Raw genomic sequence first — 16140 nt, 5'->3', positions numbered from 1 at the left:
TTCTTCATTCTCCTCCTTGGCTTTTTGTTTTGTTTTAAGACAGGGGTTTCTCTGCGTAGCTCTGGCTGTCCTGACATCTGCTTTGTAGACCAGGCTGGCCTCTAACTCTGCCTCCCAAGCACTGGGATTAAAGGTGTGTGCCACCCCTCTCAGTGCCGCCTTGCTTTTGTTGAGACAGTGTCTCTCACTAAGCCTGGAGCTCATCGGTGTGTGTGTGTGTGTAGACTGCCTGTCTCCCAAACCCTCCTGTCTCCACTGTCTCAGTGCAGGGATTACAGGCATGGAACACAATGCCCAACCATTACAGGACTGTTGGGGATCCAAACCCAGGTCTTTGTGCTTGTGTGGAAAGTACTTTATTTATGAACCCATTGTTTGGTTTCAGGCACCCCTTGATCCTTACCTGCAGCAGGGCATGGCTGGAATACCTTACCTTCTACCCTGAATTCCCTAGCCCAGGGGCGAGGCTTCCCCTCACCCAGAGGGCCTTTACTATAAAATCCAGACATTTTGGTCTTTCTCTCTCTCATTTCTTTCTCTCTCTGTCTGAACTTCTCCCTTCTCTCTCTCCCACTCCTCTTCTGCTTCCAATAAACCTTCATTATTTGTATATAACTTTGTCTTGCCATTAACCCATTCTGTTAATTAAATCACCCATCCTTTCCCCATCTTGAGTTGATTTTTTTTCTTTTTAAGATTTGTTTATACAGTGTTCTGCCTGCATGCCAGAAGAGGGCACCAGATCTCACTATAGATAATTATGAGCCACCACATACGTAGTTCCTGGGAACTGAACTCAGAACCTTTGGAAGAACATCCAGTGCTCTTAACCTCTGAGCAATCTCTCCAGCCCTTGTGTTGATTCTTAAATGAGATTCTTAGCATTCAGTCCTCTAGTTCTGTATTCTGTTTCTCTCTCTCTCTCTCTCTCTCTCTCTCTCTCTCTTTCTCTCTTCCTCTCTCTCTCTCTTTTCAGTTCAGGTTTATGTCAGAGGACCAATTTGCAAAATATGGACTGCTTCACGAATTTGCATGCCACCCTTGTACAAGGACCATGCTAATCTTCTCTGTACTGTTCCAATTTTAGTCTATGTGCTGCTGGAGTGAGGTACTGTATTCTAATTATCAAACCAATCAACCAACAAACAAAAAGTGTGTACATTTAGTAATGTTCTGTTTTTCTCCTTTCTACTTCTTTTGCTCTGTCCTCTCCTGTACATGCCTATGGGCTAGGAATCATAAGATAAATACTTATGAGTGAAATGTGTCTGAGGAATGGTTTATCAAACACTGGTTCTTGTTTTTACTTGTTTCTGTTATATTACTGAGAAACAAACAAACAACAACCCCCCCATTTCACCAGTTGCTTTGATGTCTTGTTTTGACCAGCTGTTGATCTTACTGTGAATGTTCATTTACACCATTTGAAATGTTATGTGAATGCAGTCCCAACAAAAGGCACAGCACTTTGACCTTGTTTCAAACATGTTTCTGAGGAATCTTATTTGTGGCAGATGGAGACTAAAACCTTCCATGGGGGAGGTCTCTTAATGAGTCTTAATTGCTTGCACATGAAAATGTAGTGACTAAGACTGTGTGCACAATTAGGAATTTAAACATGTAGGGAAAAACTGGCCAAAGAAACAGAAATCTTTAATTTTTTTTTTAAGGCATGGCTATTCTCCAGACAATATTGGAAATGATTTAAGAGAAATACTGCTTTTGTCTTCACCTCACCTTTTCCTAGGTTGGCCTTCCATTTCTTTTGGACTTCACTGGAGAAAGTGTCCTGGCATGTTCAAAGGCAACATAATCATGAGTGCTACTCTTCTTTGGTCCTACTATTCTATTCCCCAGATTTAAAGACTGGGGAAACAAACTCATCTCCTTCAACTTTTGCTCGGCATTCCAGGATCAATTTGCTTGGACCCTCAAACTGTGGATGAGAAACAATGTCCAGGGCCAAAATTTCCCAAAGTTAAATGGTTAGCAGGGGCATTGCCACAATCCCTTAAGTCAGCCACTGAAGCTAAAGGACACATCTTAACGTCTCTTATAAAAAGACATACACATCTTTAGAAATGAGCCTGATGAGGGCTGTGCTTTCAGTTTTGTGTTAACTGTGTTTCCTCTGCATTGGGTACTGTGCTACAATGATGCTCATGGATAGGGCAGACCTAGTAACTTCTGGGGACTGTCTGGTTACTCTTGAGTGTAGTGAAAAAAGCATGACTGTTTCCAGGTAAGAGGACTGGCTGTGTTTAGAGTGTGGGAAGACTAGAGGAGGGCTGAGCTGATGGACTGACACAGGGCAGGACTTGCTGCAGGTTGCATGGCTTTGTTGGGGTGCGAACTGTGGAGTCAAAGCGGAAGCTACAGTGAGAAGTCAGTACCAGGGACTCTGTAAGAAGCAGCCCCAAGAACATTCAAGTCCTTCCAGCCTGCCACTGGGCACCGTGCTTCGTAATAACTGACTCTGAAGTGTGTAAGTCATGTAGCATTGCACAGTGAACTTCCACTGGTCAAAGGCATTGCAAAACATCTCGGCCCACCAATGGGCCAAAATATCTTTTTCTAGATGATGTAGCTTGGATCTTGAATAGCCCCCAGATGGCTATATGCTACATCTTTGGTCCATATCTAGAACCCATAGCAGGTGAAGCTTAGCAGAAGGAATTTATATCGCGGGGTATCTCCTTGAAAGGCTCTTGGGATTCTCTTCTTTCTGTCTCCCACAGTTGGACATGATGAACTGATGGGACCTTCTCTTCCATGTGAGTTATCATTATATACTGTGATGCTATAGGATCAAAGCTATAGAGTTAAGTACCATAGGATAAAATTTCTGAAACTGAGTAAAAACAAAAACTTTTTTTTCTTTACTTTTAAGGTGATTATCTATGTATTCTGTCTCAGAATGGAAATTCAATATGCCAGACAACCTCAAATTGCCCTTGTGATTCTTTCTTTGTGGGAAACTTACATCTGTCTGAATAAGATGAGGCTTCTAAGAAGAGTTCTTAGATGCATTCTAGTGTCTGAATATTCATACCCAGAAGCTCAAGAAACGGGCCTCCAAATATACTTTAAAACTGAACTCATATCCCAGGATTCACTTAAATGATACTTTTGGAAAACGAAGGATATTGTGAATAACTGCATTTCCCTCTCTATTATCTTATATGCCTTACTGAAAATGCAAATAAGGAGAACCTATTAAACAACCACCCACTTAGATTGCTATTGAGCAAAGACTGAAAGAATAAACATTATTCCTTGCTTTGGTTCCTGCACTTGAAAGTCAACAAATAGCACAGGCCACAACACACTGAATTCAGCTATAAAGCATCAATGCAATGTGGAGAAGGCTAGAGGTATAGATCAGTTCTAGAGCACTTGACCAACAGGTGCAGGGCTCCGTGTTTGATTCCAAGCACTCAAAGAAAAATGGAAGAGAGGAACAAGGAAAAAAGAAAGGAAGGAAGGAAATATAGTTCTATTTATATATAGACAATTTTGCCAGACAACAATGAATTAGTAGCCAGTGAATTTATACTACAGTGAGCTCTATGACCAACCCTCTTTTACTTTCTTTCGTGGCTACTTTGAAAACATTCTTCTTTTTATTGCTCCCATACTTATTTCTCAGGCTCTCCAGCTTCCTATATCATTTCCCTAAACTGTTTCTACTCTCTGAATTAAGTAATCCTGTACACAGTGTCTTCTCTGTTAGGAAAGGACTTCATCCTGCCGCATTTTGTCCTTCTGTCTCTTCCTCCTCTCCTGATTTGGTTTGTTCACTTATTCAATCATTTATAAACCTCCTCTTTAAAAACAAAACTTTATTTAATGTTTTCTGTCACTCAGTAGGACACATTTTGGCGCTTTGGGTTCTGAAAGATTCTAGGGTAATGTTTCTAAGGCCAGGAGCAGTATTTTTTGCCTGGGTGAGTATTCAGAGCTTAAGCAGTTCTTTCCAGACTAGGAGTTGAATGAATAAAACAGTAAACCCAGGAGGACACACAAAAATGATACTCTCCGGATGACAAGTCAGTATGAGATATGCAAATAAAGAAGATGCCTTTAACAGCTATACTTTCCCACTCGTGACGATGCAGGGGACTACAAATGCTTCCCTTGAGCTGCCCACGCTACAACACAAACTACAGAAATAAAGATAGACCGCAAAGAGCACTGGATGCTTAGGCATCAGAAATGTCTGGAGTAAGGGTGCTTGAGGGATGAAGAGCTGGGAAAATCCAATAGAACAATAGATGTGAAGATCTCCACGAAAGCTATTGAGGAGAGAAAAGATGGAGATTTCCAGACCCCACCCCTGATGAGTGGAGATGATGTAGTTCTTTCAAGGATTAAGGGTGAGTGGTTCTGGAAGCCGGAAGCAAGGTAACCCAAGCCCCCACTGCCACAGGAATTCTTGAAATGTTCCTGTATATTTTACTTCTCTAGACCACTTTGTTATTGATAAAGATGGAAGAACTACAGCATCCACCTCTTCAGATTGTTACAGTGTTGTTTTATATTTGTTTTGTTTGAGACAGGGTCGTACTTTGTAGCCCTGGCTGGACTGGAAGCAACTATTTAGGCCAGGCTAACTTTAAACTCTCAGAGATGCCCCTGCCTCTGCCTCCCAGGTGCTAGGATCAAATCACATAAATACAATGTTTAATTGGCATATGCTGACATTTCTTACTATCAGTTCTAATTATATATCTATGTCGATACTAAAGCAATTCTTGCGATAGTAAAAGAAAGGAGAGTGTGAATGGACGGACCCTCTATTGAGAGCTAAATAACTCAGGGTAACATTTGAACAGTATGATCTGGGAAATGAGCTCCCGTAGAATTTGAAATCTTTCATCCCACACAGTCTTTGCATTTCCCAGTGTGCCTAGAACTGTTCTTAATTCTCAAGTGGGAAGGAAACACTAAGTTCATGAAAGGAGTGGCTGGAGAATACAGCTTTTGTTTGTCTTTTCCTTTGAATGTTTCAAAAGGAGACTTTTCTTTCAATATTTCAAAGGTACTGTGTTTGTGGAAACAAAAAGTATACAGCTACTAAACCTAATATTTCCCAAACTCACTCCTACCTCATACACAAACACGCACATGACACTTCATTCTTTTTTCAGACCGGAGCAAGTTGGGCTAATTAAAATCTTGTATATATTTCAAGAGATATCAGAGATGCTGACCCTGAGGATGACGAACGTGATGACGAAGACGTCAGATAATAATGTCACCTTGTATTTCTTTCCTCTGATCCCCTGGCACTTCACAGAATATGTACTATCTAGTGTATTCAAGATTGCACTGGTGTGTGTGTGTGTGTGTGTGTGTGTGTGTGTGTGTATGGTGGGGGTGGGGAGGAGGATGCTGCTTTATGCATTTTCTCGAAAGACAAGAACACTGTACCTGGGCAGTGCTCTTTTCAATATCCTCTAAATCTGTGACCCTTTGTTAGTAGTAAGACTCTGAGCCCTGTCTCAAGGATTTGGTTCAGAAATGCCCAGCAATCATTTCTGGAGTTTGTTTGCAAATATCCCACTATGATTCCTTGATGTAGGGCCATAGGGGAATTTTGACTCCCTTTTTTTTTTCTTTTATAGCACTATGATACAATGGAAAGTAGACATTGGTAACATAAAAGTATTTTAGCTTTTCCCAGCAACTGAAAATAACATGGTTTTGCTATGGGCTCAATGGCCAGCAGAGGGCTTCCATCCATAAGAAATACTTGAAAGTATTTCAAAATAAAACTAATGCTTGCTTGTAGCATTCTGATACTGAACACAATGGGCCATACCACCCCAGGATTGTCGCTAGGCTGCCAGCTGAGGCCCAAGAACCACTGAAGTTTGTCATTAGATTATTTACAGTGGGGCTCTCTCTGTGCCAGGCAATCCCTTGTTAACATCTAGTGCCTTCAGCTGAATCCAACTAAAAAGTGCTTGTCAGAATAAAAGAATTTTTCTAAATTTTTATCTTTTTCTCATAAATCATTTCTTAAAAAGCCTTTCCTAACAAGAATTTCAATGTTATTTAACATTTGGGATATTTAAAAACCTCTACATACTTGCAATGCTATGACTGATTTCTTTCTATGTGATTTCATTCTTTTAAATAGCTTCCTCCCTTTCCCATAATAATCAGTCTCCGAACACAGCTACTGCTCTGTTCCACAACTTCTGTTCCTCATCAACCACCTTGGGTAAAGGGACATTATCATGATTATGTATATGGCCCACACGTTTCCAGTTACCATTCCCAAGTACGTAGGTTACTTCTTCCATGTTACACATATGGAAAATTTATTGATAGCACTGAATTTGACCTTCAGAACCACACAGTCATGTAAGAAAAAAAATGATGTCATTGGGGATGGGAATGCAGTCAAGTAATAAAGACAGGGCCAGCTTACAGGAGGCTCCGGTTCCAACTGCGAGTGACACCAGGATAATCAAAGAAATTACTGATCATTTTCCATCCCACATATCATGACATCAATGCTGATCTCTGATTGGGGTGTGCTGGTCTACCTTTGGAGCCTCACATTTACGTGCTAACGTACACCTTTAACTGTCCTTTTCAGTTCCCTAGGCTCTGGTCACGCTTCCATATTTCACCCTTGCCCTAACTCCTCTCACTAGTCTGGGACTCCCTGCGTAGGCAGTGCGGGCTTCCACCTCGTGGAGATCTGCCTGCTTTTTGCCGAGTGCTGGAATAAAGGCGTGCATTACCACATGCGCTCACCACATTCTTTTCTTTTGAACAGTGGTGATGATCAGGCCTGTGTGGGATGATTGTTTAGTCAAGGAGCAACCCCCACCCCGCACCTTAGTCCAGAGGTGTTTCCTGTGATTCATGACGGCTAGAAGGTGAGACTTCCCGTTGACTGGGTGAACAATACCAACTTACTATGAGTACATACCTGGTATGGAACTTTATACTCATCTCTAACCTAGGATTAAATGAAGAAGTGACAAAGGCTTAAAGAATTTAAGTAAATCAACTGAAAATCTATAGTTAGGAAGGGGAAAACTGGTTTCAGACCTCAGGACTCAACCACTGCCTTTGACCTTTGACTTTGCCAACTAAATGAATCTTAAGCGCTATCCCATTCCTTCAACTAAAGTTATAACCAAGTATCCAAATCAGATTCACACTATACACAATTGAGTCGAGTGCCATTTGCCTTGGCTGTTTGTAAATTCAAGTGCAGCTTCAACCAATTCCTGGTGGAAAAGCTATGCTTTATGTATGTTTGTATAACTCGATTGTTCAAATAAAAGCAGGAGACGGCAACGCAAGCCATAAAGCAAGCAATATGTAATGGAAGAACATAGCCTTTTACTGTTCTAGTAAGTTCAGCTAATAAAATAGGCACACTTTGTAGTCAGACAAATATTTTCATTTTCCCCAGAGAAGTCTTTTTATTAGAGAGAAGGAGGTTTTCATAAACATTAGCTCTTTTAGCTTTTAAAAAAATCAGAATACCTAGGCATCATTATATATATCAAGTATAAAAGAAAAGGCCTAAAAACAACCCATACACAATCATGCACACATAACTCTTTATTAAAGACTTATTAAAGTTATTAAGCATATGTCATCAGCAGCATTTCCATGCCCAGAAAGATCCCACTGAGCACTCCTTCTCTATAGCGACTGGTGCTCTGCCATGAGATTTTCTCTTACTAAAGGAATATTTAAAAAGGTGATACAACAGAGCTAGTGATGAAGGGGTGGGCTTCTCTGACCATGGCTTGCTCTACTGAGGTCCTTACACACTAACTTAACACACATCACAATTTGTTGTCTCCTCTGGACTCGTGCGTCTCTCACTCATAGATCTCTTTCATTTCTTGAAGAATGTGCCACCAACACTCGCTCTCCCTATCTTAATTTTTTTATTACGTACGCATATAATATATACTATATTGCATACGAATAATATATACTACTCATTCTATCACACACGTGCATGAGACACGCAGGCTGAAAAAAGACAATCTAAGCCGTTACTAGGATCATCAACAACTGCTTGGTTCCTTTTCTTTAGTAAGCTGAAAGCATTTAAACAAGCAGCCACATTCTCACAGAAACCCTTGCTTTGTTAAATACCTTGGTTGGCTGTGTTACCACCCAATGGATGGAAGCTGAGTTTTGCTTTGTGCTTCAGAACAGTGACCACAGAGGATTAAGTTTCTTCTCACTATGTTTTGACCAGCTAAGTATTTGGATACTTTACTTTTTAGTTCTCTGCTTCGTGACTGACAGAATTCTATTTAGAATAAACAGACTTTTCCTAATGGAATCAAGAGTATCCAGGTTAAAACAACTCAAAGAGGAATGGTCAGGATTTTTTCCTTGACCAGAACTATGTTTACATTGCTCTGTGCTTGTCACTTTCTTGTTCCCTCTGTAGGAATAAAAGAGGCAACCTTACTGGTTGTGCTGTCTTGATATATGATCTTAGAGACAAGATCAAAAGCCCTTTGTTTAGGCTAGCGATCTCCTCACCTTTAGGCTGACTACTAGATGCAATTCAAATATCCCTGACTTTGAAAATATTTCCAGTGAGAAATTTGGCCAATACATTTTGTCATTTTTAAGTTCATGTGCATAGATGGTCTAAAGCTACCCATTACTCAGAAATTAACGTTCTCTTTCATATCCCCTGTGGTTCCTTTAAGGCAGACATTTCTGTAACCTAAGGCTTCTTATTCTAATGGATTACTTTTTTTTGTGGGTGGTGGAGATGGGACCTTGGACTCAGAGAAAGGACACAGGTTTATTCCCAGCTCAGCCAGAAAGTAGCATTTTCTCTCAGAGGCCTCAGTTTTTTTTTTCTCATCTTTCCAATAAAGACACCTAAATGGATTTTCTCTGAGTTATTCCTGCATGCAAAAAAATCTCAATTGAATATGATTAGGTTAAAGAGGATGAAAATAGCAAGATGAAGAAGAAACCTAGCAAGAGGGTTCTTGAAAGTGACACGGTTCTGTGAGACGGCTGCAAAGTACATTTCTTAACATTGTTTAAAAATGAACCAAATACTCAAACGTACTTTTTGTGCCCTCATAATGACTCCTTTGCTCCAAAAAACAAGCACCCTTGGTCCCCGCCACAGTCAGAGCTTTTATGGGCATTTATGCCTCTCTTCTGCCCTCTAGTGGCCAGACATCCTCTTCACTTCTGACATAAGTCACTGGCTCAGGACCTTTGTGGGTCAGCCTTCCTCTAAGTGATACAAGCACAGAAAATGTGTGGCCGTTAGTGCATGGAAACAAGCTCGTCACTGAGATGTACAGAGTGAGAAATGAAAGAAGATCATTGCAGTCCTGTGCAGCCTGCACTCTCCGGGGTGAAAACAGGTATTGGGAGCAAATGGGATGTTTGGACTTAACGGCCTGCCGAGCCAACTTTACCCTTTATATAACTTATCTGCTTGCATTCTTGCACCATTTCTGGATGCTCATATCTCCATTCTCTAAGTAGAAAATAAAGCCGAAGAGAGTTGGGGGTTCTCCCTCAGCCTCCAAACGCTTCAAGTCTAGCAGTATGCCATGCTGAAGGGCAGCATAGCCAGTTAGCAGTAAGTCTCTTTTGTAAATGTCCTCCAAAACTCTCTCAGTAAGGACTGTCAGATTATGGAAGATGCATGTGCTGACCTCTCCTAAGGGGATATAATGGCTGGAAGGTTATTATGAAGTTTTAACTACGGTGACGTGAAATTAAACTTTTCATTGGCTTTAATGCTAACCAAATAGGATGACCTTGGGGGTGTTAAAGTTTTTATAAGAGAAATCCTTAGAAAGTGTGGCATGGCAGACATAGCCACCTAAGTTTCTTACGTCGTTTTTGAACACGAGTTAGTCTGTGGAAGTTTTCGTTAAGGAGCTATAAATCAAAAGTAAGTTCTTAGGCTTTGAACAAAAATCTGCTTTAGAAGTCACCCCAGCTCACGATCTGTGCCAGCAGGGCACTGAGAGGTCAAAGGGCAGAGCTGGGGCAACAAAAGGCCCCGTCTTGGCAGATGCAAGATCTGTCCTGACATGTTTGGGCCCTTTTGGGGACTATCTGCCCATTTTCCTTTAGCATCCCACAGGCTTGTCTCCCTCCTTTTCCCTTTCTTCTTTCATATTTTGTTCTTCAGGCTACTCCTCACTGTGGACTGAATAGGTGAATGTGCCCTAAGGTTCAGACTGAAGTCCTAAGCCCCAGTGAGGCCTTTGGGTGAGAATCAGATCATGAGGATAGAGCCTCGTGGATGGAAATGTTGCTTTTATTAAGGGACCCTGTCCCACGGTGAGAGCAATGTTGAGAAGACAGTATTCTACAACCAGGAAGACAACGCTCAACTGAACGCAACCCTCCTGGCACCCCATCTCAGACTCCAGTCTCTGGAACTTCGAAAACTAAATCATGTGATTTATAAATGAATATCCCAAGTGTGTGGTTCTGGGTAAAATATCCGGTAGTCATACCTGGTTCTGTGTTCAGGGTGGGCTCTAGAAAAAAAACTTGAAAAGATTTACCAAGTGCTGGCTCTGTGAGGGGCCATTCTAGCAAAGAAAACTAATACATTTGACTCATATCTATAGGGCACAGGGTGCCCCCTTTACAGATGAGGGTACTGAATCAGAGAAGAGGCACAAAATCTCACTCAGGGCTGGAAACTGCTTTGGACAAGTAAAACACCCACTCTGCTTATTTCTAGGGCCACAGTGGCAGTGGGCTGTGCAAACAGTGGTTTTCTTACCTAGTCTAAGCTTAACATCTGCAAGGCTTCACTGTTACTCTAAATTTAAAACAAAATTTCCAAGAAGACAGTTTTATCCTCACTGATTTAAACAAAATAAACAAACAAACAAACAACCCTCTCCCCTTCCCACTACCCTCCCCCCCACACTACCCTCCCAGGACTTCATCGCAAGGACAGACAGGTTTTAACATTAGGCAGGCAAGCCTCTAGGGACTTGTAATTTTTTCTGGGTATCTCAAGTCTCGGACAGTCAGGTATCAAAGTCTCAACACCACTATCATTATTGTGTTGTTGTTAGCTTTTAGGTTCTAAGCGCTTGCATCTCTAGAGTTACTGAAAAAAAAAAATCAGAATTTTCCCTTCCCATGTTCCCTCCTTGGTTTGCAAAGCCGGGAAAACAAACATGACTCCATTCTTCAGTCTGGGATTTACTATGGTGGTCTGTAACAGCTCAGCTGCTCTAAGAAGTTAACGACAGCTAACTAGTTTCCCATTCTAGAACTTTTGTAAGCCCTGGGTCACAAACTGGTAGGTACAAATGTGCCCTTATTCACCATAATTGCCTAATCCCACGAGATAATGATTTCCTCTCCTGAGTATCAATCAGTGTTATGTTAAAAACTGCAGAGACATATCATGAACTTCTTCACTTGTTATGACCAGTTCTGTGACCTTGAGTGAAACCACTACACTGTGAGTTTGGTTTGGGCACTAGCCACATGGCTCAAGGGACGGGGGTATGTGCACTGACCACTTAGAGACTACACTTTCCTTGTTGGACATGTATCATTGTACTGGTATAATAAACTGCTTTGGGGGAGGATGTCAGTTATAAGGTCGTTGCACATACACTCAAGACAAAAAAGCATCAGAGACAGAAAGAGCATTGCATTCTACTCTAACCTCAACTATGACGTTGCCTGTCATGCAAGGGTTGGGGGGAAGGAGGCACCTTTCCAGAGGGGTGTATCTGAGCAGGGTCTTCAGGTTCCATGGAGTTTTACTCACTAGGAATGACATGAAAGTGATCACAAAGTATGCCTGTCTGCCCCTCACCATCTTCAGGAAGCTGCATAGAAAACAGGGACCCGTTCCTTACTTCCATCCTTGTTTTGGCCTAGTTATATTGAATCTGGGCTTCCACACAAACAAAAACAAAAACAAAAACCCAAACCCAAACAAACAGAAAAACAATTTGTTCCTTGGAGAATTAACTTTAGTAGGTAGGAACTTTTACTACTCATCTCTTGATTAAGAGCAAGACCCAAAGTGGTGAACCAAGCTCATGTTAAAACAGTACGGTGTGACATTATCATCAGAAGCAGACTCAGGAGAGAGAACCAACACCTTAATAGTTACTAAAATATGACTCCCACTTGATGGAACATTCAAGAAAGAAAACAAAATTAACCACTCCTTCAGAATGATCTGCAGTGTGGTGACGACAGATAGAACCAGCACACTGGTCAGGACATAGATGATTTTCCACAAAGCATATTCACTGAAAGCCACTTAAGGGCCTCCTTCTCATATTATGGGCTGGGGTTTAAAGAAGACACTTGAACCAAAAAATTGTTCTAGCTTAGAGAATATGCTAATTTTCTTCTGGTAATAATTTTAGAAATCATGGTTTTTCTTTTCCAGGCAATTATTTTAATGAATCAATTGGGGTTTCAAGAAACAATTACATGAGCTCAATTTGGCCTCAAGTTCGGCAAAATGAGATCATTCTGGATTTGGTTCAGTTGAGGTCAAGACTCCTGTTTAAAACAGACTAATAGGATTGGGAGAAGTATTCTTCTATTTCCTTTACTTCCTTTGTATTGTTTTCCCCAAACATTCTGTGGGTCTTTTTCTGCTGTGTGTGTGTGTGTGCGTGTGTGTGTTCGTATGAACATACATATGTGTTTAGATATACGTGCATACGAGGACTAGATACCCAAGCCTGGTATCTCTCTTAATCACCCTCCATCGGATATTTTTTTTATAGAATCTCACTGGGACCCAGCGCTTCCTGATTCAGCTGGGCTGGCTGACCAGTGAGTCCCAGACATCGCCCTACTTCAGCTTCCCAGCACTGGGATTACAGGTGTTCGGTGCCACACTCAGTCTTCTGCAAATACTGGTGTTCTCCTGTTTGTTTGACAATCCCTTTAGACACTAAGCCATTTCCTGAGTCTTGGGTCCAGTTCTTATTGATATATACAATATCAATGTGTATATTATATATTGTATATTTATATGTACACACACAGAGATATATATATATATGTATATACACACACATATATATCTCTTACACCAACTTTTAACTTGTTCTCAGCTTTCTGAATTCCAAAGAGAACTAATGGAATAGTAACAATTTTTTTGTGTGTGTGCAAAAATTGGGCATTAGTTAATAAGGAATGCATCTTTTTGCTTTTGGGGGAAGTGGTGAGACAGGGTTTCTCTGTGCGTATCTTTGTCTATCCTGGAACTCACTCTGTAGACCAAGCTGGTCTTGAACTCATGGAGATCTGCCTGCCTCTGCCTCTAGAGTGCTGGGACTGACTAAAGGTGCGTGCCACCACTGTCTGTTTTTTTTACATTTTTACACATTCGCGTATTTATTTTGTGTGTGCATGTATGCTGCTGTGTATGTACCATGGCACACATGTGGAGGTCAGAGGTCAACTTGTGAGAGTTCTATTTCTACCACAAGAGTACTGGGATTGAACTCAGATCCTAGGCTTAGAAAGAATCATCTTTACCTGCTGACCCTTCTTGCCAGACCCAGTTCTTCTTTTTTCTGTTCTTGTTTGGTTTTGAGACAATTCTAACGATGATGTTTGGAATAACCCCAAACTTGCTATGTAGTAGCTCAGGCTGGTCCAAATTTGCAGTCCTCCTCCCTGAGTTCTCCAAGTGTGAGGGTTGAAGGCATGTTCCGCTACGCCTAGCTTTACTCTTCCACCTTGACTAAGCTATGTTGCACTGAGACAATACTGAGCGGCTAGCACAGCAACGAAGATACATTGTACCAGTAATGCAACCTCTCCAAATGCAAGTGTCTACAGTGACACCGAGTCAAGCCCAAACACACTGGCCTCTGTAAAAACATGGTAATCGGGAAATATTTCCCAAGGAACAGCACAAATGCAAACCATGGGAGACAGTGGTCCTCAACCTGTGGGTCCTGACACCTTTGGAGGTCTAAAGAGTCTTTCACAGGGATCACATATCAGATATCCTGTATATCAGATGCTTACATTATGATTCAAACAGTAGAAAAATTATAGTTACGAAGTAACAAAAAATAATCTTCTGGTTGGGGTTCACTATAATATGAGGAACTCTATTAAAGGGTCGCAGCATCAGGAAGGTTGAGGACCACATTGGGAGACAATGGCAACAAGGAAACATAAAAAGGGAACCATTCATTTCATTAAAATTTTAGAATCACAGCATAACATGGGTGTTAGGAAAAGGGCATAGGGCTAAGGATCAGTGCCCAGGATTTCTTCCCAGACAGGAAGAAAGAAACTCCAGTTTTTCTCTTACCTGTGATGGTGGCTTTGTTGATGGATGGTTGGTTACACATGGGTGATCGCCTGACAAAGACAGAAAACGCAAAGTGGTAAATGTATGGTGATCTTTCGACTTCAGTAACTTAAGTTATTTTGAATATGCATGCTGATCCAAAGAATTGTTTGAGTTAGGAGATGAACATAAAGGCACATTCGACTTAGCCAGTAAAGCTCTTGGATGCACCTTCACTGTAGTTCAGACGACTGAAGAGAAAAGTGAGGGAGAAAAGAAAAATGTCAACCTAAATCTCGTGGTTGGACTCTAGGAAAGTGAAGGGCACTGGATTAAACAGAAACATCATAGGGATGTGCCAGGAGGGGGCATTCTTACTGGCTGGCTGTACTCAATTAAGACAGGGTATGGAGAATAAGACAGACTTCTGAATACAAAAATGTGGTCAGTTTGTAATAGCTTTTCCTGGTGCAGGATTAGAAACTTAGCTCTGGCTTCTAGTCTCATGATTTCTTGTACACTGCCAGGAGTGAATGACTCCTTTAAAGTACGCTGCAAGTAGAGGAGATATGTAAATTCTTTTTTCTCCTTTCCGCTTTCTTCATTGAGAAGCATCTCTGGCACATTTGTTCGAGAAGTCTATTAATAGCTTGTAAGACTGACACCTTAGAAATTGTCGTGTCCTATAAACCCATTGTACTTGAAGAGATTCCGTTTGGTACTCCTCACTGTTTTCTCGGTTGCCCGTCGGCTCCGATGAGATTATTAACACCCTCAGCAAAATGCCTGCTGTGCTGTTAGCCCACATTCCCCGTGAAGGCCAACTCAATGCATAGAGTAGTCATCCAGCCAGGGCCAACTGAATTACGACGAAAAGGAAAATCGCTTCTGTGACACCAGTTGAACGATTTGGAAATAGAACTTTTTAAAGTTATTTGCTATAACCAGCAGCCCACAAAGGTCGGAGATCTTTAAACAGCCTTCAAGAAACAGATACTCAGTTGAGAGATGTCTGCAAAACGTCCAAGGCCTTTTTCATGTATGTGCATGTGTGTGCACACACATGCTTTGTTTGTTTGTTTGTTTGTTTTCTAGTGGTTAACACTAACTCCTTGCTGTGGGCTAGAACTTGTGCTGTGTACTTTAAATGAGTTATCTCACTTAATCCTTATGACCAGCTTCGAGGCAGGTGAGCTCATTGTGTGTGTGTGTGTGTGTGTTTGTGTGTGTGTATGTGTGCTTAGCCCTTTACACTGACCTGCTGGAAGGCCATGTCTCCCACCTGAGCTGCAGGACACCTGGGAAAAGCCATCTTAAAATGATGGCGGCTTTGACTGGCTCCACTCAGCCTCCCAGTTGCACTGCTGTTCTTAAGTTCATTGGCGCCAGTTTTGTACTTAAGTTTTGCATGGGACTGAAAATGCACCAAGGTTTGCACCTGAATTATTTTACATTTTTATCGTAGAATTAAAAGTGGAGATGTGAACTTGGCAAGTGCTTCACTTTAGAAATCTTTCGGACGGCTGCTCCGGTCTATGTCTTGCTGAGGTGTGTTACCCACGCACGGCAGGGCATGCCCAGCATGGTCCTGCTGTAGACCAGAGTTTACTCAGATAACTCATATGTTGACAAAACTTCTTAGTCCTTGTTCTGTAAGAATGTAGAAAGTGCTCCCTTGGTGTGGGAATACCGAATGAAGACATTAGACCTTTCTATAATTTTAGAAAGCCAAATCGTCGCCTTGTTAGTTTTTATCTTTCCCTAGGATCAGTTCTCTGGCTTACATGTGGGAACCTGGGGCCCCAAAGAGTAACAATAATGCATAAATGTTGACC

The 16140-nt window shown here is 41.4% G+C and overlaps 1 protein-coding gene and 1 non-coding gene across 7 annotated transcripts in view; both read right to left on the bottom strand.

Annotated features, from left to right (window-relative positions):
- Pde4d (phosphodiesterase 4D) overlaps positions 1–16140 on the bottom strand; it is an 820129-nt gene that overhangs the window by 158070 nt on the left and 645919 nt on the right. For all 6 annotated transcript variants that reach the window (XM_060385704.1, XM_060385705.1, XM_060385706.1 and 3 more), the window contains exon 5: positions 14327–14376. In XM_060385704.1, the coding sequence (XP_060241687.1) occupies positions 14327–14376 (50 nt within the window). The remainder of the gene's footprint in view (positions 1–14326; positions 14377–16140) is intronic.
- LOC132655044 (U6 spliceosomal RNA) lies at positions 1005–1112 on the bottom strand. Its single transcript, XR_009592626.1, has one exon. It is a non-coding gene; the product is annotated as a U6 spliceosomal RNA (small nuclear RNA).

The sequence above is a fragment of the Meriones unguiculatus genome, chromosome 6, assembly GCF_030254825.1.
Source record: "Meriones unguiculatus strain TT.TT164.6M chromosome 6, Bangor_MerUng_6.1, whole genome shotgun sequence".
Lineage (NCBI taxonomy): Eukaryota > Metazoa > Chordata > Mammalia > Rodentia > Muridae > Meriones > Meriones unguiculatus.
This window is presented reverse-complemented; position numbering and strand designations above follow the sequence as displayed.